Source organism: Rattus norvegicus, chromosome 14, assembly GCF_021556685.1.
Source record: "Rattus norvegicus strain SHRSP/BbbUtx chromosome 14, alternate assembly SHRSP_T2T, whole genome shotgun sequence".
In the NCBI taxonomy this organism is placed as follows: domain Eukaryota; kingdom Metazoa; phylum Chordata; class Mammalia; order Rodentia; family Muridae; genus Rattus; species Rattus norvegicus.
Window position 1 is genome coordinate 97,591,800 of NC_141547.1, and position 24,022 is coordinate 97,615,821.

Here is a 24,022-nt window from a genome sequence, read left to right on the forward strand (position 1 = left end):
CTCCTGTTCATTGTTTAAAGGCAGTCTCACTGCATGGCCTGGAGCTCATTCTGTAGACCACGATGGCCTCAAGCTTGCAGCAATTCTCCTGCCTCCACCTTTGAGTGCTAGCACTGCAGGCATGCAGTGGCTCGGTTTACTCTGTGTTATTCTCCGTCCTAATCCATGTCGTCCAGTCCTCCGTGGTAAAAACCATCTGTGACCCCTCCCCTCTTTCCATAATTATGAGAGCCATCATGCCTTATCCACTTTTACCACTAAACAATTGTCCCACAAGTCTCCCCAGCTTAGGAGGAGCTGAGTTTCACCAAAGCTCGAGCCCCATGAAGGCAGGGATGGCCCGGTTTTTCTCGCCGTCAGGTTCTGAGTGTCAAGCACAGCCGTGCGATGGTGCTCACGAAATGATGCGGAATGAACTGCTCCCCACTGCCTATGGAGCACAGTCTGACTTCATTAGCCTGATTCACGAAGCCTGCAGAGCCTCTCTGGGGGCCACTCTTCTTCCTGTTGCCTGTATTCTAGCAAACCCTGCCGCATGTGATCACTCCAAGCCGAAGCCCTTCCTCCTCTGTCTGTGATGGCCTGGCCTGGCCCGCCCTGTAGGACCCAGACACTATTTTTTCCTTAGTATTTAAGCCTTCTCTGATATAACTATGCTGTCCCTGGAGCACTCCAACGGCCTCATCTGCACCTGTCACATTTACTACCTTGTTGCTCTGTGGCAGTCTGCTGAGCCCGTCCGTCTACAATTCTCTGCAATGAATACTTCGGAACATGTCTTATTAATCTTTTATTTCCCATACTAGAAAATGTTTTTATGTTAACACACACAAATGATTTTAAAATATACTCTCTCTTTCTCTCTCTCTCTCTCTCTCTCTCTCTCTCTCTCTCTCTCTCTCTCTCTCTCTCTGTGTGTGTGTGTGTGTGTATCTATGTGTCTCTGTCTCTCTTTATGAGTATAAGTGCCCATGGAGGTATTAGATCCCTTGGAGCTGGAGTTACAGGTCATTGTGAGCTACATACAACCTGGGTCCTGAAAACCAAACCCCAATCCCCTGCAAAGGCACTACATGATCTTAGCTTCTGAGCCAGCTCTCCAGCCCCACAAATATATTTTCGAGCAAATAAATAGATGAATCGATAATTAGGGATCTCTACCTGATCAACCTGATAGTGTGAGCATTTATGTTAAACATTACAAAACAGCCACAGATACTTGAAGAATTTAAATATGCTCAAATATTTATATCTACCGTAAAAATATATTATTATCTAGTGACATCATAGCACAGGACGAGAAGGAAGGGAGGGAGGAAGGAAAGAAGGAAAGATACAGAATTAGGCAAATCCTAAAACCTTGGTGTACCACTTCCATAGTTTTAGATGAGTAATCATTTTTCTAACCTTAATGACTTTATCTCTAAAAATGAATTTTAAAAACTGCCCCTCCCGGAACAACTGAGAGAAGAGAGGTGCAAGGAAGAGGGGTAAGGAAGGACGTGGATGGAACGGTCTAATGGGAAATTAGAAACATGTACACACACAGGTGTATTCACCCACCCCACCCCAACCCTGTCAACCTGACACAAGCAAGTCATCTGGGAAGAGGGACTCAATGAGGAAATGCATCCATCAGGTTGGCCTTTAAGCAAGTCTATGGGCCACTTTCTTAATTAATGGTGGGTGTGAGAGGCCCAGTTAATTGTGGATAGTGCAGCATCTGAGCAAGCTGTCCTGGATTTTATAGGAAACCAAGATGAGCAAGCCGTAAGCCATCCGGCAAGCCGTGCTTTTCCATGGTCTCTGCTGCCATTCCTGCCTTGAATTTCTGGCTTTGGCTTCCTCTGGTAATGCCCTGTGTCACACAACTGTGAACTTCATAAACCATTTCCTCCTCCGTGTTGCTTTTGATCATGATATTTATCGAGCAACAGAGAAACAAACTAAACTAGGCCATCTCCCAGCCAATCTGTACCCAGAGAATGCAGACTGATCGTCCTTTCGCCTTGGAATGACGTTATTTCACAGTGGTCTGCTTGTTCCCGCCCTACCAAGTTTAATTTGATATCTTAAGTTATGAATCACTTAATAGTATTCAAAATAATTTGATGTTTCCTCTCAGCTTATCACTCCTATCAGAATGATGTTAAAATCCTCTTTTCTAAACTAAAAATTAAACCTTTCTTTACTGAAAGGCAATAGAAACCACTCTACCCTCCTGGTTTCACTCAAAAATGGTGGAGAAATGAGTCTGGTGATCTTGATAGAGAAGAGGTCTTCTGGCTGCTGTGGAAAGTCAGTAAAATAAGCTGGGTTCAAAGTTGAAAGGTCATCTAGACCTGTCATCAGGTACTCACTTGGGACAGACGTGTGCTCTCAAATCACCAGGGCTCTCTAGTAAAGACCCTCCAATGACTTGGAAGAACTGACACCTTTGAATTCTGTCAAAGGGCAGAGACAATCTTCCCAATCCAGAGAATCCTGGTCCATGTGACACACATGCTCACATACTTGACTGTCACGTGTACACTCATTCACACCCCCATGCCTACACATACCGTGCACACCTGCACACAAATATCACACTTAGCCATTATCACAGAGGGTGGAGCTGCCAAATGGCACCTTCCCGCCACACCAGGAGAGCCCAGCCAATCAATCCCATCTTTCCACTTGCCCACCTCCAAGGTGTCTTTCTTCGATCCTCACAAGCACACGGTATCAGTCAATGTGATTCTTGACAAACCCTGTAACCAAAGACACCATTCCAGCGAAAAGGCCAGAAATACACCAATACAGAGAAACTGGTCAGACGGAGGAGCCGAGTGAGTGAGTGGGAAACAGGATCCTGTTGACCAGTGTAGAGTTGAACCTGGGTCACGTGGGGTGATGAGATGTTCCTAGGTATGAGGATTTAGCGAGGAGAGCCTAGCACTACCACCACTGTCTTTGTGGGCCCGGTTTGCATTTGCTTTAGAACCAAGTGTCACTGTCCCTCACTAAATCCATTGAGCCACTGTCTATTAGACACCTGCACGTTAAGAGATGAGGAGGGATGGCCTTCCGAATCTACGTCTTCTCAACTTAAAAGATAGAAAATTAAGAAAAAGCATATATTTCTTATGCATTTAGAAAGATTCCTGGAACTCACTAAAAAAATATTATTAGGCTAACCAAAGGAAGTTCAGGCCGGAAGTATGCTTGGCTTTTCTTTGTATTCGTTTGCTTGTTTCAATGGTGTCAATATGTGTCTTTCTCCCTCTAAGCTTCTAGCTCTTTTTCAATGTCAGAAGCCTTCAAAAACTTCATACTTTGATAAACAAAAGGCCGTGGAGTGCATTGACGTCTTTTCCAGATGACCTGGGTTGATTCCCAGCACCCGCATAGAGGGAACCACGCATGACTCCCATTCCAGGGCATCTGATGTCCTCTGCAAATCTCTGCCGGTCTATGCATGTGGTGCTCAAAGAAGCATACACACAAAAGACCAATGCACATAAAAATAATAGTAAAGTTTACAATATCTGTACAGTTTTCAGAAATGATCTAAACATTAAATGGTGCACTTGAATGAAATACCTCCAGGCCTACATCTTCCCATGAAGGACAAGAAAGAGTGGGAAGCAATTGCTGGTGACAGAAGATTTACTTTACCTCACTCTACTCCATTTTATTTTATTTGTGAGTGCGTGCGTGTGTGCGTGTGTGTGTGCGCGCGTGCATGCGTGTGTGTGTGTGTGTGTGTGTGTGTGTGCACGCGCGTGCATGTGCCTACTTGTCTCCTTGTATAACACACAACTACAATGCCCCCAGAGGTCAGACGAGAGCATTGCAACCCCTGGAGTTGCCTTCGGTGGCAGTTGTAAGCAGGAGTGCTGTCATCTGGGAGGCAAGTGTTCTTACCCATTGACTTCTGGCTTTTTAAAACAATGTCTCCCGGGCACACTCGATCCTAAATCAATCTCTTCTCATTTTCTTCTCTTCCTTTACCCCACTCCCTCACCTTCCTCAAATCTGTAGGCCTGCACAGTTCTTTCTTTGTTTTTGAGACAAGGTCCTTTTCTGTCCAGGAACTTCCTATGTAGACCAGACTACTGTTGACTTCATAGAGATCTGCCTGCCTCAGCCTTTGAGTGCTGAGATCAAAGGTCTTTGTCACCACACACGGCTAGGATCTTATTGCTTCCCTATTTAAGAATGCAATAAAATGGGCTTTTACTTCACTACTAGAGGCCCAAGGGTTAATTTTGGAGATGAGGGCAGTTGGTAAATCTGTGGTAAGGCAATGGAAGTTCAGCATCCTCTCTCAGGGTCTGCGGCTGTCACCAAACTATCACACTTCCTCTGCTCACAGTCACTGTGTAAACTCTTAATCTAGACATGTATCTGGTTAGCTACCTAGTCAGTCCTTAGGCACAGCACTCACTGCCCTGGTGCTAGCTGGTATCGTCACACGTAACACAAGTGTAGAACCTTGATGACTAAGCAACGTTGCCATACTGGGTGTGCAAGCACATGTGCATGCACGCACACACATACTCACATTGTGTATATGTTGCTTGTTATTGTATGTTTGACTACATGTGGCTATAGCAGGTAATTTGTGGAAATAAAGACAGCGTCTGCTGAACTGAATTCTATATTTCCTAGTTTACATATTTCACAAATAAGTCCTACAAATGATAATTTTTCCAAACACTGAATCCCCTGTCTCTGTGTAATGAGGCCTGCAGAGGAAGACGAATTTTTGTGCTTTTTTTTAACCTTTGGTAAAAATTCTCCGAGTTATTTCATCTATAAATAAAAGGTTTTCTATCAGCTGACTGGGTGAATTTCGAGGGTGCAAACACACGTGTGTGCATACACATATACACATATGGCAGCATATCTACCATGTGCATATGTAGCAAGGCATACAGGGTGATTTTAAATATTATAAATTATATCATAGTGGAATTGCAAGTAGCTTGGCCATCGGATAAGACATTTTAATCTACTAGCTCTTATATATGTCACCTGGTCTCACACAAATGCCCATGCTTCATTCCCTTCTCAATACCCAGGACCTGGCTACCATGACACATGGGAGGAAGCTCAGATCCAGTGTCTGTCCCATTGCTCCTTAAAATCCTTCTTTCCCACAGCTGCTACCTTTCAGGTCTCTCCTCTGAAATTCTCAGGACTATTAATATACATAGTTGAGATGGTTCGTGGATGAATTTAAAGATGAACAATGCAAAGTAAAGATCTACAAGTGTAAAAGAACACCCAGAAGGTTTCAAATGCATTCCTGATGAACCCGTGCGGCCCTGACATCCTCTGCAACTCTTCTATTTTGAGAATCAGTATTAACATCATCCCACGAAGACCTCCCTGTGGCCCCAGACGATAACAGGGTTCTAAAAGGGGTACATTCAACAAGTTACAAGGCAAAAGAATGATCACAGCTAAAGGGCAGCAGACAAGTACTGACAACCAGTTTTACCCAAATCTCCAAACTGGCATAAAGAATAGATAAGTAATTTAGAGAAGGTTTAAGTGCACCAAATGTTCAAATTCTAAGTAGGCTGTTGGAGAAGGACCACAAGCAGTGGACAGAAGAGAAAGGGAATCTTGGTTACAGAGTCTCCTAGTGAGCGTGTCTATGCCAGGGACAATGGAATGTGTCTGTAGTCCCAGCAACAGGCTACACTAAGCCCAGTAGTTCAAAGCCAGCGTGGGCAGCATACTGACACGGGATCTCAAAAATAAATAAATAAATATCATCTTTCCTTCCCTTTGTTGCTTTGGAAATCATACCTTGGAACGTCAGCTCACAGCATTTAACCTTTGACTGGAACAGACAAACAAAGCTCTAATCCAACTAGTACCACTGTAAATATTTATTTCTAAATATTTCAAGCTACAGTCTGTATCTGATAGCTTCCTACTGAAATTTGTGTTATCTTTATATTACTTCTGTTCAGCAGTGAGGAAGATTCTATAACTAAATGCTAGCACACACCGTGTTCTGAAGTCCCTTTTACGAGATGGCTTGTGTACCAGCATTTTATTATCTATTCGAAACTTGATGCTTGTCCTTCAAAGAAATTAAGATAAACTCAAAGGTGTCTTATACGAAACAACCACAAACCACAAACTTCCTAAGCAAGTATTCTACCAGCAAGAGCACCCAGTGACGCTTAAAACACTGCGTCCTTAGCGCATGTTATAAACAGCTGCGCGAACACAGCACGCCCACTTGGAGGACTTCGAAGAAAGGACTAAGTACAGGATCCATCAAGCACTGCCATCCAGGTTCATCATAAGAGTGAGTTTTCACTGGCTCACTACAATATCTCAGAAAGTGATCTGAGGATCATGACTCTGACTCTCTCTCTCTCTCTCTCTCTCTCTCTCTCTCTCTCTCTCTCTCTCCCTCCCTCCCTCCCTCCCTTCCTCCTTCCCCCCTTCCCCCTTGCCCCTCTCCCTCCCTCTATCTCTGTCTCTATTTCTCTCAAGAGTCTCGCTATGTAGCTCAGGCTGACCTATCTTTCTGTAGATCAGGATGGCCTCAAACTCACAGAGCTCTGCCTGCCTCTGCCTCCCACTTCTGGGATTCTAGGTGTGCATCACCACCACACCCAGCTCCTTTGATGCACTTTGTTCGGTTCTGTTTTGTTTTGTTTTCTGACAGCATCTTACTGGCCTCAAACTCTCAGTCCTCTTACTTCACGGTGTTCTGAGCACTGAGATTACAGGAGTGTGCCAAGCTCAGTCTCTCTTTAGCCCATGATTGATAGCAGAGTAATAGTGACCTACTTAAAAGTAACAATTATGTTTTTTCTTGAAGCTCTATAATTATAAAATATTCCATAAAACAATACCTCTGTCAAACAGTACCCATCTCTTTTTGTCAAGTCAATTGATGTTTTTGAAAGAAGAGTGAGCAGAGTGTAATTAAAAAGAAAGCGTGTTGTTTAATGGAGTGCTTGGGGGCACTACTCGACATGGTTCTCGTGGTACTCCTTAGTTCTCATGGTGAGTGGGTAGGTGGAGATTGACCATTCTCTACTTCAGAAACCACAGGAGAGGCTCACCAAGGCGAAGTGACGTCACCTCTCAATCAAAGTCCGAGTTCATATTTGTGTGCTTTGCCCCTAGACTGTATTGGGGCGGAGGGTGGGGGACGGGGCGTGATGCCAACTGCCTGAGAGAGTGTGGAAGTCATCAGACTTGATTGCTCTTTCTCAAGTGTTTCCAAAGTTTTACCTGGTCTACTTTTATATTCCCATACCAGAAATGCCTCCAATCTTGATCTGAGGAATTAGTTACTTTACAGTCTTGTTTTCTCCTCCCATCATGGAAACTTTCCCCTAACACTGATGTTCGTGACAGTTACGATAAAATCTCATCTAACTTCCTTACGGATTTGCTGAAGCATTTCTGGATGTTTATATTTTCAACCAAGTTTGACTCCATTGTTTCCAAGGATTTCCAAATCCTTTGAGCTCCTTGGCACTGTTAAATTTGGAGGAGGGGAGATTATTCACCCTTTTCCATGATTCATGTCAGATATGGTGTTCAAAGAGAATCTTCTCAAAGCTTCTTGAGCTTGAAGTTGAATTTGTGCTTCCCAGGACGCCCAACTTTTCCATATTCAAACACTTAGCTTAGAGGTCAATGAAAAAGAGTGAGGGTTTCAGGGCAGGGTGTTGAGCCTGGAGGACCCTTGTTAAAACTCTCCGGCCCTGGAGGGCTGGAGAGATGGCTCAGCAGTTAAAAGCACTGGCTGCTTTTCCAGAGGACCTGGGTTCAATTCCTAGCATCCACATGGTGGCTCACAACTGTCTGTAACTCCTGTTCCAGGGGATCTGAAACCCTCACACAGACATACATGCAGCCAAAATACCAATTTACATAAAACCTAGATAGATAGATAGATAGATAGATAGATAGATAGATGATAGATAGATAGATAGATAGATAGATAGATGATAGATAGATAGATAGATAGATGATAGATAGATAGATAGATAGATAGATGATAGATAGATAGATAGATAGATAGATAGATAGATAGATAGATAGATAGATAGATAGATAGATAGATAGATAGATCTTCCTAGTGACTTAGAAGATCAGGCTTCAGTCATATCACTGGCTTACAAGACCTTGGGCTTTTCCTCACTGTTTAAAGTATGTAAGTATCAGGTCAAGGACAAGTGAAGGGAAACTATATAATTGACTTGTCCATATTTTATTGTCCCCCTTTTTCTACTGGCATTTTCTTTTCATGCCCTTAATAAACATTAAAGACTCACACGGCTCACTGTTAGGGTAGCACGCAAACTTTCAGTGTCCCAACAGTGGAAATAACAAGGCACCTAATTGGAAGGGCAAGGAGATTTGGAAAATAAGACAGACTTTGCTACCAAGTCCCAAATCCAGAATATAAATGTTTATAACAAACTCACTCGGCTGCAGACTGTAGCTGGATTGGAATAATTATCAGAATAAAAACATCTGACCATCAACAAAATCTATGCTTATCACTTGATGAGCATAGACTATGGATCATTGGTAGACTAGTTACCACCTTTTTGTACAACCAAGTACAGGACAGGTCTCTAAAAGCTTTCTGACCATGTTAAAATTGAATATAGCTTATGAATAAATCCCTTATGAATAAATCCTCCAACTCATAGGCCAAGTCATCACACGAGCTGCTGCTGTGAAGACCTCATGAACAGTACTTCTCAGAAGTTTTCAGCATGGGATAGGGGCAGGGAGGACCCCGAAAGAAAGGAAGCTTGTCATGTCTATTACTCAAGTACTTCCTTTTTAAAAAAAAATAATTCATCGGTAAATTCAAAATGTAAAGTCCCTATTTTTTCTTGATTAGAAACTGTGGCCGAGAAAAATCACTAAAATAACTAAAGGAAGATGGCCATACCTTTAGCCTCAGCATCCAAAATCCAAGGGCAGGTAGAGACCTCTTTGAGTTGGAGGCCCAACAGGTCTGTTTCAGTGGTTCTTAACCTGTGGGCTGCAACCCCTTTGAAGGTCACATATCAGATCTCCTGCATAGCAGATATTTATGTTACAGCAAAAATTACAGTTGCAAAGCAGCAATGGAAATACTGTTCTGGATGGGGAGGTCTCTGTAACATGGGGAATGTATTAAAGGGCGGCATCATAGGAAAGTTGAGCAGCACTGGTCCATATTTTAGTTACAGGTCAGCAAGGGCTGTATTGTAAGACTCTGTCCCCAAACCAACCAAACAAGGGCAACGAGACTGAAAAACAAAACCGTGAGAGAGGACAGTGTGCATTCACCAAGAGTAACCCCTCTTTACTCACTTAAGAAGAAACAACCACCCTTGCCTTCTGAAGAAATCTTTCTGTGTTTGGCAGAATAGTAGGGTAATTCCTTTAAACCAGGCAAAGGACAGAAAATGAAAAAGTGACCCATCTACTGACATGTTCAAGAGTGAAAGGCAAGGTGGGCTACTCAGAAGACTCAGGGGGGACAATCTCAAATAAAGGTACCCTTCAATGGCTACTTATCACAAATCTGTACCCTAAAATTCTCTTCAACAAGGGAATCTGATAGCAACTTCCAACTAAACGTTCCAAGTCAACCCCAGATGCCCGACTTCATCCTACTCCAGAGCTCTGTTCTGATTATAGTGACTAGCTCACAATGTCCAGCCCACTTGACGCCATTTTTAGTTTAATCCCTGCATTACCGGTATCTGTGATTAATAAAGATTTAATAAAGATTAATAAAGATTTAAATAAAGATTTACCACCTGCGGAGGGTACAGATTTGTTGTCTGTTTTAACTTCAGGGAGAGTAACTTCAACACTGCAATACGCAGAAAGGAAGGCTCCAATTAAGAGCCATCTGAAGGAGCCCATGAGTTACTCTGACTTCACACTGTGGAAATCATTAGCCCACCTCCCAGATGGAGCTCTCCTCCGAGGCCCTGCAGACACACACTCCACTTCATGTAAATAGTGCAAGCACGCCTTAGAATATCAGACATTGTACACCATTCAGTTTGGAATTAACTTTTCAAACCACTAAGGAATAACTTCTGAATACCAGAAAACACTACAGGTCCCAGCTAATTATAGCTTACCTATCAAATTAAGTTAGTGTTAGGGAGCACATCCAAACAGCTGCTGAGTTTTAAGAGGTAGCCTATTGTTAAGGAAGTGTGCGCTCTCTCATTCCTGAATCTTTTTAAGAGAAGAGGAGTATTTTGTAAGTTGGGATGACATAAGAAAACAGAGGTTACATCAAATTGCTCTGTCCTTTGTCCCTTGACAGCTGTGTCCATTTCTCCACAGAGTTCTTTTTTTTTTCCAGAACTTCATAATAGCCATAAAAACACACTTCACTTTAACATGTTTCTGTGGGACATAACGGGAGTGTAAATTCAGAATACAATGCAAATTATGGGGGTCTGGGACCAAACCTGGACCATTCGTTAAGAATACAGTCACCAAAACTAGCCATCCGGGTACCAGAGGAAGGAAGACCCGTAGATATCCTAATCTGTTCACCCAGTATTGGCAGTCCCAGAGGAGGGACCCGAGACTGACAGTGTGAGCCTTCTCAACTAACTATAAAGCAAATGTTAGCAGGATTCCATGGCTTTAGTCTGCCTATTCCTATTCTAAAGGGACAGTGAACATCTTCCTTGGAAATAATCCCACGAGGGGCAAGCAACCCACAAACCAGTGCGGGTTTAAATCTCAGGCAGAGAAGTTCTGAAAAAGGAGGAGAAACCAAACCGACTCAGAAGAGAAAGAGGGGCAGCTTGTCCACACTACAAGGACCCATAGCCAGGCAGTTCAGGCAGCAGTGGGAGGAGACCCCGCAGGACTGGATGCCTGTAAGCCACAGTGCCCTCAAGGTTACTTTGTATTGCCCAGCTCTGGTACGAAAGTTGCTGTACATCGATTTTAGGGTAATGCCAAGATCACTGAAAGTGTTACTGTCATAAATTCTAAATGACTCAGGATGTCCTCTGTTTAAACCGTTCGTAAAGCAGTAGACTGTATGATATATGAAATGGGAAACGGCACGATTATATAAAGTCTGATTGATCTTATTAAACTAAAAAAACAGCTTGCGGTTGTTTCTGAAGTTATACTTCACACACACACACACACACACACACATACACACTGTGATAGTGTGACGTCTGTAGAACAGACTTTCATTTAAGACTTTCAAAGAGCTATCACACTGCACAAGCAACCCCCTTGCTTGAACATAAATCTATGGACCGTTGAGCCCTCAAGTGCCAAAGAATTGATAGTCGAAACCTATTTCTGGGAATTATAAATAATATAAGATTCGTTTTTATGTTATTTATTCTCTATTAGTTTATTTCTATGCACGGCTGCATATGTCATGCAAAGAACACAAAGGCACCATTTCATAGCTTCAGAAAATTCCATGACTTAATTCTGGCTATAATTTGTATGTGACTATGTCTACTTGCGCTAACAAGAAACAACAGGAATCTAACTGGATTCGTCTAGATGTAAGTCGTTTTTCACAGGGGAATATACACTTTACAGTGTGCTTTAGTCAATTTTAGGAACTCTGAAACAAGTGAAAAAAACATAATTTCACAACATTTGTACATGCATATTTTCCTTTAATGAGAGTGTATTTTCTGGATGAAGAGAAGTTGTCTAAGACAGCCCGGTAAAGTATTATCGGCTGCATTAATTCTGTGCACTTGAGTGTATTAAACTGATTGAAATTAGATTCTAGTGACAAATATTTAAGCAAATGTATTCTCGGTTATTTTACAAAGTATACTTTGTACCAATTATTTAGAGTGTCACATTTGTAAGTGTGGAAAAATGTAACAATTGCTCCACTTAGGTGTATTTCCTAGGGAAGCTGTTTAAGAATTTACAAAGATTTTCTCATTTCCAGAATTCTGAAATCACAGCATGTTAACCTGAGGGTGTGGGGTAGATGGTCGCTTATCTTGTATATTACCTAAAGGTCCATTTTCTTTCATTTATGCAGATTATTTATTTATTGTTTGTTTGTTTGACTAGTTGGTTTTTCAGAGATAGGATTTCTCTGTGCAGTCCTGGCTGCCCTGGAACTTGCTCTGTAGACCAGGCTAGCCTCGAACTCAGAGATCTGCCTGCCTCTGCCTCTCTAGTGCTGGAACTGAAGGCATGTTCCACTGCCACCGAGATTGTCTGCAATGTATTTAATTTATACCTGTTAGAGTTACCCACAATTGGTATTGGTAAGGATAGCAAAAATGTCAAACTTTTACTGCGTTTCAAAAGTCAAACCTTAGCCTTACTATTAAAAAGTGAACCGAGAGAGTGTGTGTTATGTGTTTCGAGTTTTTTACATTTTTATTTTATGTTAAAAATATCTCTTTGTAGTTTTGGGAATTAAACCCAAGGCTCACACATGTTTAGGCAAACATCGTAATGTTGAGTCATACCTTATCTCCTGGACCCTAACTTGCTTTTATTTTTAAGATTTATTTAATTTTATACGTATCAATATTTTGGCTATAGGTATTTCCGTATACCATGTGCATGCCTGATACCCACATAGGTCAGCAAAGGAGGCACTGAATCCCCTGGAACTGGAGTTATAAGATGGTTCCGAGCCATCATGTGGATTCTGTGAATCAAACCCAGCCAGGTCTTCTAGAAGAACAACAATTGCTCTTAACCACTGAGCCATCATCTCTCTAGGGCCAGAGATGCTAACTTTAAACAAGTACCACAGCTGGCTATTTTCAGCTGAGCAAGAACAGCAAGTCTGCTGTGATTTATAGTTCTGCTTTATTCGGGAGTTTTGGAAACCTTTGACGTCTGTACAATGGCCACATGCATATGCCATACATAGACACCCTCACCTCTTCCATCTAAACTAGTTTTCATAATTGTAGTTAATCTGAAATAGCAACGCTTTTACCTTAGAAGAAATGGCAAAAGGTTCTGTGTCAACTAGAGCATAAGTTTGAGTATTAATTCAACACAAATACGACAGATGTCATAATCCCCAAAAAAGGCCCTGTAAAATGTGACAGTTGCAAACATTTAAGACGGAGTAACAAAAATGACTGAGGACCCCATCAGTTTACTATCCCTCAACTATTTCCTTGACAGTGGAATCAAATAATGTTGAATTATAGACTCCTTACAGAAAGCCTTATTTCATGATCATTTTTTTGATTTTTCCCTGGTAGGCTCTGTAGGACTTTGGCTGCCTGCCCACTTCCCTTTAGAAGTTTCTGTATTCGTCCTTGGGTTGTGTTTGGTGATTAAATGATTATTTATTAAAACCATTAGGGTTGCTGTGTGGCTCAGTGGTAGAGCATGTATTTAGGTAGGGCTCAATACCAAGGAAGACACACACACACACACACACACACACACACACACACACACACACACACGTGCATACACTCTACAGCTTCCCCACTTTTGACATGTTTACTCTCCATAAGAAAATATTGCCTTTGCAGTGGACACCATAATGTTGCCAATACGAAAAATGTTTCCTCTGAATCTATGTTGGAAATATTTTCGTGGATGGTGAGAGGTCTTAATAAAATCTGTTGGCCTTCTTTGCAGTTTCTCCAAATGTACTGTGAACAGCTAGGGAGGCTAAGCCGACGGAATAATGGCGGTAGACCCCAGGCTAATACCTCAGCCTATCTGCCTGGCCTTAATAACCATTTGCAGCTACAGAGCTACAAACGGTCTCGGGTTTTTGTTTTTTGTTTTTTGGTTTTTGGTTTTTTGTTTTGTTTTGTTTTGTTTTGTTTTGTTTTGTTTTTGAGTCTGAAGTTTCCCGTGCCGAGTTTTCCTTCCATCGCCCAGCAACAGCTGTGTTTTACATCTTTTGGACTATGCCAAGCATTTTAAGATATGAATATATATAAGTGTCTGAAAACAAAGTGACTCAAGATTTATTATTGTCAGAGTTGGGCAGTTTTAGCATACTGGCTGCCTTTTAGAAAGGAGAACTCCCATTTCTGTCATTTATTTTCTGCCCCCTTTTCTCCTCCCTTACTATTAGTCCAATAGTCCCAGTAGACACAACTACCCTATGTCCTTCTGAATGGTGAGCAATGGAGCCATTCCACTGGGAGAGGAATTGCTGTTTGAGTGACCTACTGCCTCAGAGCTGGTTAAAGCAGGAGCAAGAGTTATAGCCGTGCGCCTTTGCTCTGCACAAAGCAGTGTTAGAATTGCTGCTTGCTATTGACCATGGAACTTGCACTGTGGACTTCTACTGGGAGGAGAGGGGATGGGAGGAGCTAAGGAAATGAGGAAATGAGGAGAAAGAAGAGAACTGGAAAGGGACTAGGAAAAAGAAACTCAGTAGTATGTGTACTATTAGCATTGAAACCTGACTGACACTTGACATTGTAATTAATCCGGGCTATTTGCATAGAGTAGACCCTATATACCTTTTTTTTCTTATTGTTTTTCTTAAGTGTTTTAAACACCTCTATTAAGAATCAATCTATCTCTACTCACAAATCCATACATAAATATAGAAGCCAAGCAGAAAATAACAATGAAAACATATCCGCTAAATAAGTAACTTTTAATTCAAAGCAACAGAGGATCTGGAATGTGCATCCCAATTAGCCCGTGTAGTGACAAGCAGTCAACACCTTATTATTTAATCATTAAAGAGAATCTTGCCATAATTTTCCTCTGACATATTTCAAAAAAAATGAATTAAGGATACATCATGTGACCCACAACAACAATCCACAGTGACGTTAGATAATGCTAAGACTCCATATCCTACAAAGACTGTGCACGGAGAGACTCGGGAATAAGTTCTTAAGTAGGACCCCAGGAAGCATTTACAACTTTTTTTTTAAAAAGTGTATTAAATGTGAGCATTCAGAAGCAAGCTACCTGTTTAAAGGTCCGTTAGCCTACCCACTACTGGTTGTGTCTAGTCTTTGAGTGGATGAGAATACACTGCAATTGTTTCTAGTATTGGTAAACATCTGCTGTCTCATCGTGATTTTGTTTTTTGTTTTTTGTTTTTTGTTTTTTTTTCCCTAAGCAGCTGATACAAGGCATGAAGGACATTAGGTTGTCCCGCCTTACAGGAACCTCTACCAGCAGGAAGCTGAAATCTCCCGAGGGTGACTCTCTATGCTACTTTGGAATGGGGGAGAGCTTTCAGTCAAATCTGATTTCGGTTTTAAAACCGCTTCACTCAAACCATGCTTTAAAAAGGCAACTTCACACTTAGATAAAACCACCTCCAATCGAAGTTCCCAGGCCCATTTGAGAACCCTTCGCACTGGCTCAGACCGGCTCTAGATCCCCTGGGCCTGGTGGCCAGGCGCCCTGAAGCCTGGGCTGCTCAGCCTGGGGGCTGCGGCGTCCGCCCTAGCCCCCAGGCTGCTGCCACCCCAGGGAGCCTGCTAGCACTTGGCTTTTAACCTGCGGGGCCAGCGGGGCTTCAGAGCTTCATCTCAGCAAGCCACAGTACTTGTCCCCAGACGTCACGGGCCAGTCAGGATTAACACGCAACAGGGCGCCCTGCTCAGGCCGCCAGCCCTGGCCCAGGAGCTGTTAAATGCAGATTCAGAGGAGGAACCCCCGGAGAGCTGCTGCTGAATAAAACTGTAATCCGAAGGTTTCTCGGCGTCCAGCTTCCCCGCTGGAAAGAAGCTGGGTCGCCGCTGATGGCTGAGCACGGGCCTGGCTAATATCTTCTCTTTCCCGGAGATCTGGCCACCCCGGAGGCTCCCTGCTCTTCTCTCCCTTAATCCTTGGAGTCCATACTGCTTAGATTCGGGAATAAAGAGGACCAAATATCCCTAGGAAGGAAGGCGACAGCTCCTTCCGGTAGTACAGCCTCAAGACCAGCATCTGGGTGGCCCGGACGGGCACCCTCAGTTTTACCCACGACCTTTAGCCCCCAGCCCCGCCTAGCCTAGGCCCGGCGGTCCTCCCAGCTAAACCCTCGCCTAGACACCTCCCTTTCAGTCCTCTCTCGGTCTCAGCCTGGCCCTCCTGAGACCAGCGACTCCTGGCTAGGCTATCGGCAACCCCTGGGGGTCGCGGGCATCTGAGCCCAGAGATAGCGCGGCGGTCGGGAGAGGGCGCCCAGGAGGCTGGCGACCGCGAACAAAACCAGGGGACCTCCAGGTGGCCTCTAGAGTGGAGAAGACCTTGAACCACTAGGAAGTGTGGGAGAATAGGATTACAGCTTCTACTAATGTCTTAAATCTGATATGATATTGATATATGATATATGATAAATATAGATAGATAGATAGATAGATAGATAGATAGGTAGGTAGGTAGATAGATAGATAGATAGATAGATAGATAGATAGATAGATAGATAGATAGATAGATAGATAGATAGATAAAGTTGTAAGTCCTACAACATTACACGAACAAGTGGCTTTCCCACAGGCATAATGGCCCTGCAGAAAATTGGCTGGCATAAAAGTCCTTGATCCCAGACCTGGTGAGGGTGGCAGCCTTCGTGTCTTCCGAGAGGGTAGGGAAGATAAAACAAAATAAACCATGCTGCCAGCAGGCCCCAGAGACAGCGCGGTTAATGAGCTAACTAGGCCTTCCTGAAGCGTAAAGTCCCCTAGGGCACCCAGCGTCAGTGCCGGGTCTCTAACAGGCTGGGCGGCCTTCGTGGACAGGTGGAGAAGCCACCCTTCCGTGTCTGGCTCCTGGGGATCGACAACGGGCCTCAGCATACCCCGGGACAAGCCCTAGACTTCTAAAGCAATACTTGGAGACCTGGGGGTGGCTCTGGTGCTTTGACCTTCACTCCCCACCTCTTTAGGGGAAGGGAAGCCCAGTCCATCCTGCTCCCAGACAGAGCACGCTGCTTTCACCTCCCCCAGACCCTTTCAGCCACACTAGCGCTGTCTTTGGAACTGGACAATCTGAAGAACCCATCGCCGTCCTCAAGCCAACCGATCTGGGTGCACTGGCAAGCTCACAAGCCACCATCAGCCATCAGCGCCATAAATCCAGACAAACTTACGAAGCCCACATCCCAACGGCGTGGACCGCCTGCACCCTTCTCTTTTTGAAGGTAGGAGTGGAGACTAAAGACACATGTTTACCCAACACTTAACTTAGACTAATGAAACTGACTAAGGTAAATTTGGGGAAAAGTAGGGGAGAACTCAATGACGTTTTATTAATTCTGTATCCTCTACGCTCCCCAAACTCCATAACTTTGGTCCTTTATCTTTGCCTTTAATAAAATAATGATTCGTTGAGAAAATGGGGTATAAATCTTCATTTTGGAGGCAATTAAAGTGTTGATTTCATTCATGCCCCTAAGCGATGCTTGTAATTTGCTCAAATAGCTTTATGTACCCAGCACTCCGGAGCTTTTAGAATCCCATTTTCTAGTTCAGCTTGTTGGATTACAATTTTTACTCAACAGCAGCTACTAGTGAAATCTGCATTTAACGGAGCTGCTGACTGAGGCCCTAAAGCGGCTGGGCAGTCTGGGGCACTAGGGCAGAGGTTAGCCTGCAGCTTCCCCACCTTGATATGCACGTACTTCGCATCAGTCTACAAAGACCAGTTTCCAACTCTCCAAACAGCAGTTAGGATCTCTCCCGCTGGCACTTCGAGAGCTCTGCTTTGCCCGATCACTCATAGGCAAGGAAGAAATTTAGCACAAGCTTCGGAATTACACGGAATTATTCAAGCTGGGAGAGGATTTTGGGGGGAATATCTTAAGAGGACAACTAAAAATGAAGTTGGGACAAGACAGCCTTGGCCGGCAGTGACCACGGTAAAACTTTCAGAGGAAAACAGTGGAGTAGCTGCCCTTTTGACTTAACAAAAAAACAGTCTGGTGCTTCCCCAAGAAGCCACTCACACGTCAAGCCCGGATAAGAATGGGCTCTAGGGGTTTGCTGGTGGAGCTGGCTGCAGAGGAGGCCACTGCTCAAATCTCTACATCTTTGCAACAATTCTCTACAGAGCTGTAGACCCTGCTTCATCTCACCCGCTCCTCAGGTTTTCACTTTCATTGCTTCCCCACCCCCACCCCCAACTCATTTGGACCGATCCAGAGAAACAACAACAGGAAAGAGAAACTGGGAGCAACAGTGGTGCCCCAGTGACAGACTCACCACCACCCCCAACTCCAAATAAAAGTCGTCCCCACTTAGCACGCAGCGCCGCGGAAGAAGGGCCTGGAGAGACGATCGGAGAGGAGGGGGCACAGCAAAGAGCCTCGGCGGAGGGCAACCGCGTGGCCCCCTGCCCTCCATACTCAGGGAGTCGCCAGGGCGTCCTTGACGCTCACCCTGCCAAAACCTGCCCAGGCAGAAGGCCCAGAGCACAAAGCAGCTGGAGGACGAGAGGGAAGGAGGAGGAGAAAAGTCTGTATTTATCTGTTTTTCTAACCTCGGCCTGCTTTTATTTTTTTTCTATTAAGTACAATAAAATGGGAGCGCTTGCAAGGAATAGCACACCAAGCACTGTTCAGTGAGGTCTAGAAGCGTTCGGCCGGGGAAAACTGACAAGACAGGCTAATGAACCGTGTAGACAGGGAGAAAATAGCCAGCGTTTGCTAGATTTCAAACCCTCACTGTCTGCCTTAGACCACCTATCTTGGATTTATTCCTAATAAAATAAGAAATAAACAGACCCTACACTTTTCTTTTCTTCAAGATTGGGGGTGGGTGGGTGGGAGGGATGCCCATGAACAAAGACCTACAATCGGAGGTGGCCACTGGCAGTTAACACTCCCATTATTATAGAGGGTAAATAAAATAAAGACAAAAATTAAAAGCGACAAGAAACAGGTCAAGTTTGCAGGCGAAGCTTTTACAAGCTCATCTCTCCCGGGTCGGATCCTAGAGCCTGCCTTAATGAAAGCAATAATAGCCACATTATTCAAAAATTTTCATTTTGATGGAAATGTATCTAAAAGGGACTTAATCATATGCAAATAATAAAGGAGGTGGTAGTGACCCAGCAAGCAATATGCATACAGATTTTTTTTTTTTTTGGTTAGATGTTGAAATTGAAAGTTGCATACCTGGTCAGTTAGATTTGCTGCTCTTGTTACATCTTCACTGTCTGATTTTGATCCGCCTTCTCTATCATCTATCACCAAATCGATAGGCATTTTCCCTTTCAAACAGCTAATATACCGGTGGCAGAAATTGTCACATAATTCGTGTACCTACATTATGACAGAAACAAAAAAAATGGAAATAGAATCAGGAGTGCATAAACGACATTGACAAGTGCAGTCCACCCCCTTGTGAGAGCCAAACTTCCAAATAGGGGAGGCACAGGGCAATTGTCCTCTGGAGACCCCCAGACGCATTCGGAATTAGGAATAACTTTCTTTTCTTGCAAAATAGAGATATCCCAGAAAATTGACAGTGACAGGATTGATTCACAGGCGACAACATATTCAACACCCATGTTAAATTCATCTGCTCCTGGGGCTGTGGCCAGTACACAGGTGACCTGTGGGGGGGGGACACTTAAGGTAAACTATGTAATTTCATCCAGTCAGTTTACCATAAAGCATTCCCCAAAGTTTCTAAGGAAAATGTCACACACACATACACACACACACACACACACACACAGAGAGAGAGAGAGAGAGAGAGAGAGAGAGAGAGAGGACAGAGAGAGAGAGAGAGAGAGAGAGAGAGAGAGAGAGAGAAAGTCTGCACTGTGGTGATATAAGATACATGCCTGACGATCCAAATCAACTTGCTTATGCACAGTATATGGAAAAAAAGAGAAAAAAGATATAGCCACAAAACTTATCAAATTTATTTTTTTTTAAAAAAAAGAAACAAAAGAATGACTCAAAATACTTCAGTCTAAGTATAGGCAACTCTTACAGGCCCCAGGCATCCCTTACTAGCAAAAAACTCACAAGAAACCCTGGTGTGCTTGCAATTCAATGTTAGTTTGAATTACAATGCATTAAGTTTTTATTGCTGAGATTTATAGAACAGCTAGCAAAATCACGTTACCCCACACCCTCTCTTAAGTGTGAAGGTGAGGTGTGTGCTGGATCTCACAGATTCAAGAACTTGACCCAACCCTCAACCCGGCTTTGTCTCTGGGCAAGGTCTATCGTGCTCTCCTCCCCAGGCTCCCCGGGGCTCATTGCCCACTTGTCCTTCCCCTCAAGACCTACCACTGATCTCAAACCATCTTCTGGAAACTCACCGAAACAAAACAACCTCCCCTCCCCTGGATAGCAAAGAGGAGTAAACACACACACACACACACACACACACACACACACACACACACAGAGAGAGAGAGAGAGAGAGAGAGAGAGAGAGAGAGAGAGAGAGAGAGAGAGAGAGGCATTAACTTGTAAAACAAATTCACTCCGGCATTCTAAGCATGCACTGGTGCCTAGCAGCCTAGCAGAGCAGCTGATGCACAAAGCCAGCAAGGTACACGAGGCTAGGGTGTCTGTGATCCCGGTTTTAGTGGCTGAAATTGTAATTAAACTGCAAAGAGAAATGGACGCTAAGATTGGCCTTGACACTAATTACCCGACAGAAAGACATTTATGCAAATCTCCTGGAAGCCTGAACTTCAGTCCTTCTGAACCCTCCCTTCCCTGTGTGCTGGGATGAAAAGAAAGGGAGAGGGGAATGAGGAAATTTACCTTCTCTAATTCCAACAGATGAAACCTTAATACTTGTATGGCTTGGATCATCTGCAAAGATACAGCAAGAATAAATACTCCATTCCTGGCTTGCAGAAAATTGGCTGTCACAGCTCTAGCATCTTCAACCCAACCCCCCCCCCATAAATAGAGTTATTTTGATTTATGGCAATAACACTAAAACTTAATAGCAGCAACTGGGTACCATCTAGAGGTTTATATTTCTTAAGGAGAAAAAATGGCTAAACCAACAACAAAACATCTAAGTGAGGGTCATAAACACTCTCCTCCCCCATGGCTCCCCCCTCCCTAGCCTTAAAATCCCCACCCCAACCCCAAAAGGCGGCTGTAAGGGCTACACTTTTCCTGTGATGAAGTTACTGGAAAGTTTTTCTCCACTTGTCCCCCCAAACAGTGGGTTTGCACTTTTGCAAAATTCTCCCTGCCTTCTGTCCATACACCTTTGATGCCAATTGGTTGTCTAGGAGCTCTGCCCTCGTCGTGGCCCTAGTGAAGGAGGCTCATAAGGCTGGAAGTCCGCAAGGTTTAAGCACACACGCTGACAGGCGGGGAGATAAATCCCCAGGCTGATTAGAGCTGTGCAGCCTGACCATCATAAAAAAACAAAAGCTGCCGTTCCCCAGCCGCTGCTCCTGGGCCCTCTCAGATGAGTTTATACCCCGGGATCCAGTCCCCAAACACTTGTCTGTGGACAAAAAAAAAACGTTTGCAGTCGACTTGCAGCAACGGACAGACCAGTCTGGAAAGCTCAGGGCTTGGGGGATGGAAGTAGGGTGGACAGATAGGGAGGGGAGTGAAGGGTCTGCTCTTACCAAGTTATCCAGTTCTGGATTAGAAGAGAATAGAGGTTTTTCTGCACGAATCTAAATACAAGTGAGGAGAGGGGAAAGAAAAAAAAATGAAACGAAATGAAATCTGTTCGCTTTCCTACTTTCCTGCCTCGTTTACACTGTTAGGGAACCTCCAGGAGGGACTAGTGACTCAAGTTCGTCCCTCACGGAAACACTTCAAATGTGAACCCAGTAGGCCCGAGACCAGCCCAGAGCGCGCTCTCCCTTCAGCTAGAGCTCTGCTTACGCGGAAAGCTGCTAGCCTGCCACTCCAAAACAACCACATAGCGTGGTGTTCATGATCTCTTTTCCTAGTGAGCTTTCTGCCTCAGCTTGTGGACCGTGAGTGGGTGGGAAGATGGCAAACACATTCATGGGAAGCAAATCTCAGGGAGGCAGTAACACGCGTGGGTTAAGGGAGACTATTTTTGGGGAGAAATTGCTCTCTCTAAATATCTACTTCTCTATCTCTATGTGTGTGTGCTTCTATGTGCATGTGTGCATGTGTGCGCGGGGGGGGGGGCCGGGACAGAGTTCTTTTTTGTTTCTTTTTACTTTTTTTTTTAATATTTGTTTTGCTGACCTGTTTGGCGAACACCGCTATATCTTCATTGAATGACTCTGACGAGCAGACGTCCCCGCCCGCCACCCCCGGCTCGCGGGGGGTACAAGTAGCTAATTCACATTTCTCAAAAATCAGTGCTAAGAGAGGGAAGAGGGGGTGTCTGCAAGAAAATACAACAGTCACAAACAACACAATGATTAGTCCAGAGTCACGGGGGAAAAAAAAGGCGCCCAAGAGAAACAACCGGAGTAGCTCGAGGCCGAGAGACCCTTGGGTGATCTGATCATCTTCTGCCCTTTTGCTCACCCCCCTACCCAGGTGACGGCTCACCTCCCCCTTGCTCCTGGGGCTCTGAACTCAGAGGCCCAGAGCCCTGGACCGTGTCTGTGGAATGGTTCAGCATATCTGGCCGAAGAAATTGGCAACATTTGCTACGAATAAAACCCAAGCGGTTCCAGCAGCCATTTTGAATTAAGTTTCGCACCGCGACAAACCCTCGTCCCTCCGCCGCACAGGCAACACCGGGTGCCCGGGGAAGGCGCAGGGGCCATGGGGTAGGAGAGGACCAGCCCCTGCCTTCCTCGGAGGCTCGGCACAAAACCCCAGGCTCAGGGGATCTTGGTGGCAGAGGTACAGCAAACTTGAGGAAAGGGCCTCTGTGGATGCAGAATCCACTGTCAAAGGGCTGCACCTACCGACCCTGGCCGCACAGCCCTCCTGAAGCAGGAGGTCTTCCACGGCTCTCCAACAGTGCCCTCCCTTCGCAGACGCTCTCCATAATCCCCCAAGGAAAGTTCCTTCAAATAATTCTACACTTGAGCCTTCCATCTCGCCTGGAGTGGTAAAGCGACTGGCACCTAAAAGGCCTAGATGTCGCTCGTCTCAGCCCATTTAAAAAAAAAAAGACTTTTAATGCTCAAGGAGTCTCGAGCCTTTTTATTAGCCTTCACAGCCCAGCTGGGAATTTAACAGTTTGGGGTCCTTTTCAAAGCTTCCTCAAATGCTCTGCCTGGAGTTTAAACCATTTACAGAGAGAAGGCTAGGTTTTTAAGCAAGCCCACCGCACAAGGGACCAGAAACCAAAGCAAAAAGATTTTCCCCCCAAACCAGGAGGCTCAGCATTACACATTTTTTAAAAGAGGAAAGTGAAATAAAAGTTATTACAAATTTTAAAAATAAAAAAATGTGGGGGAAGAATGCCCCTTCAAACCATCAGCACATAGTAGAGTACAAGTAACTTTCAAAAGGCTTTTCTAGTGCAAGCCCTAAGGGAATGACCGACGAAACAGAGTAAACCCTGGCCAGAGAGTCTCAGGAAGAGCATCCCACAAACATTTCTTGTTAAATCCTGCAGGTTTCGCCTTTGAACACACAGTGACAAAACATCCAGAAGTTTCTAAATGTCTGTGTCAATTCAGAGCGGCCCCTCTCCTTGACTTCAGTTGAACAAACTTCTTAAAGCAAGACTTGTTCCCCTTGTCTGACCTGCAGCTGTCCCTCTGACTTTATTGTGCACCGGCAGAACCGGCATACGGTGGCTGAGTAAACTCGCAAGTCAGAACAATCAATGGCTTAAAAGATTTTCCCTAAACTAAAAGTTTCGTTCCAACACAAAGGCGCCTACCCTTAGAAACCCCCCAACGCTCTCGAGCTAAGTCTAGCGGGCAAGGTCTCAGATTTGCTGACTGAGAGGGGATGCGGAATCTTTAGACTGCCACTCCAGCACTGGGACTCCTTTGCGGCCAACGTGGCGGCCAAGCCGGGCGCTGAGCCTGCACCAAGTGCAGTTGGAAATCGGGAGGAGGCTCCCCCGCTCCACCCCAACCCAGTTTCCACGCAATGTGAATGAAAAGTCACCAGCTATGAACTTCTAATCTAGAGTGCTTTGACTTTCCGGTTGCAAGGGCTTGGGAAATG

General features: G+C 44.4%; 1 protein-coding gene across 6 annotated transcripts in view; it reads right to left on the reverse strand.

Moving 5' to 3' along the window:
- The window catches only part of Meis1 (Meis homeobox 1), a 139,181-nt gene that overhangs the window by 112,308 nt on the left and 2,851 nt on the right, over nucleotides 1-24,022 (reverse strand). For 5 of the 6 annotated variants that reach the window (XR_015636811.1, XR_015636810.1, NM_001436989.1 and 2 more), the window contains 4 exon segments: nucleotides 22,124-22,265; nucleotides 21,523-21,573; nucleotides 20,690-20,740; nucleotides 19,076-19,222 (listed from right to left, as the gene is read on the reverse strand). Coding sequence is in view for 4 of the 6 variants with exons in the window: in NM_001436989.1 (NP_001423918.1) it covers nucleotides 19,076-19,222; nucleotides 20,690-20,740; nucleotides 21,523-21,573; nucleotides 22,124-22,265 (391 nt within the window). In the remaining 2 variants the exon portion in view is untranslated. 6 annotated transcript variants of the gene reach the window in all.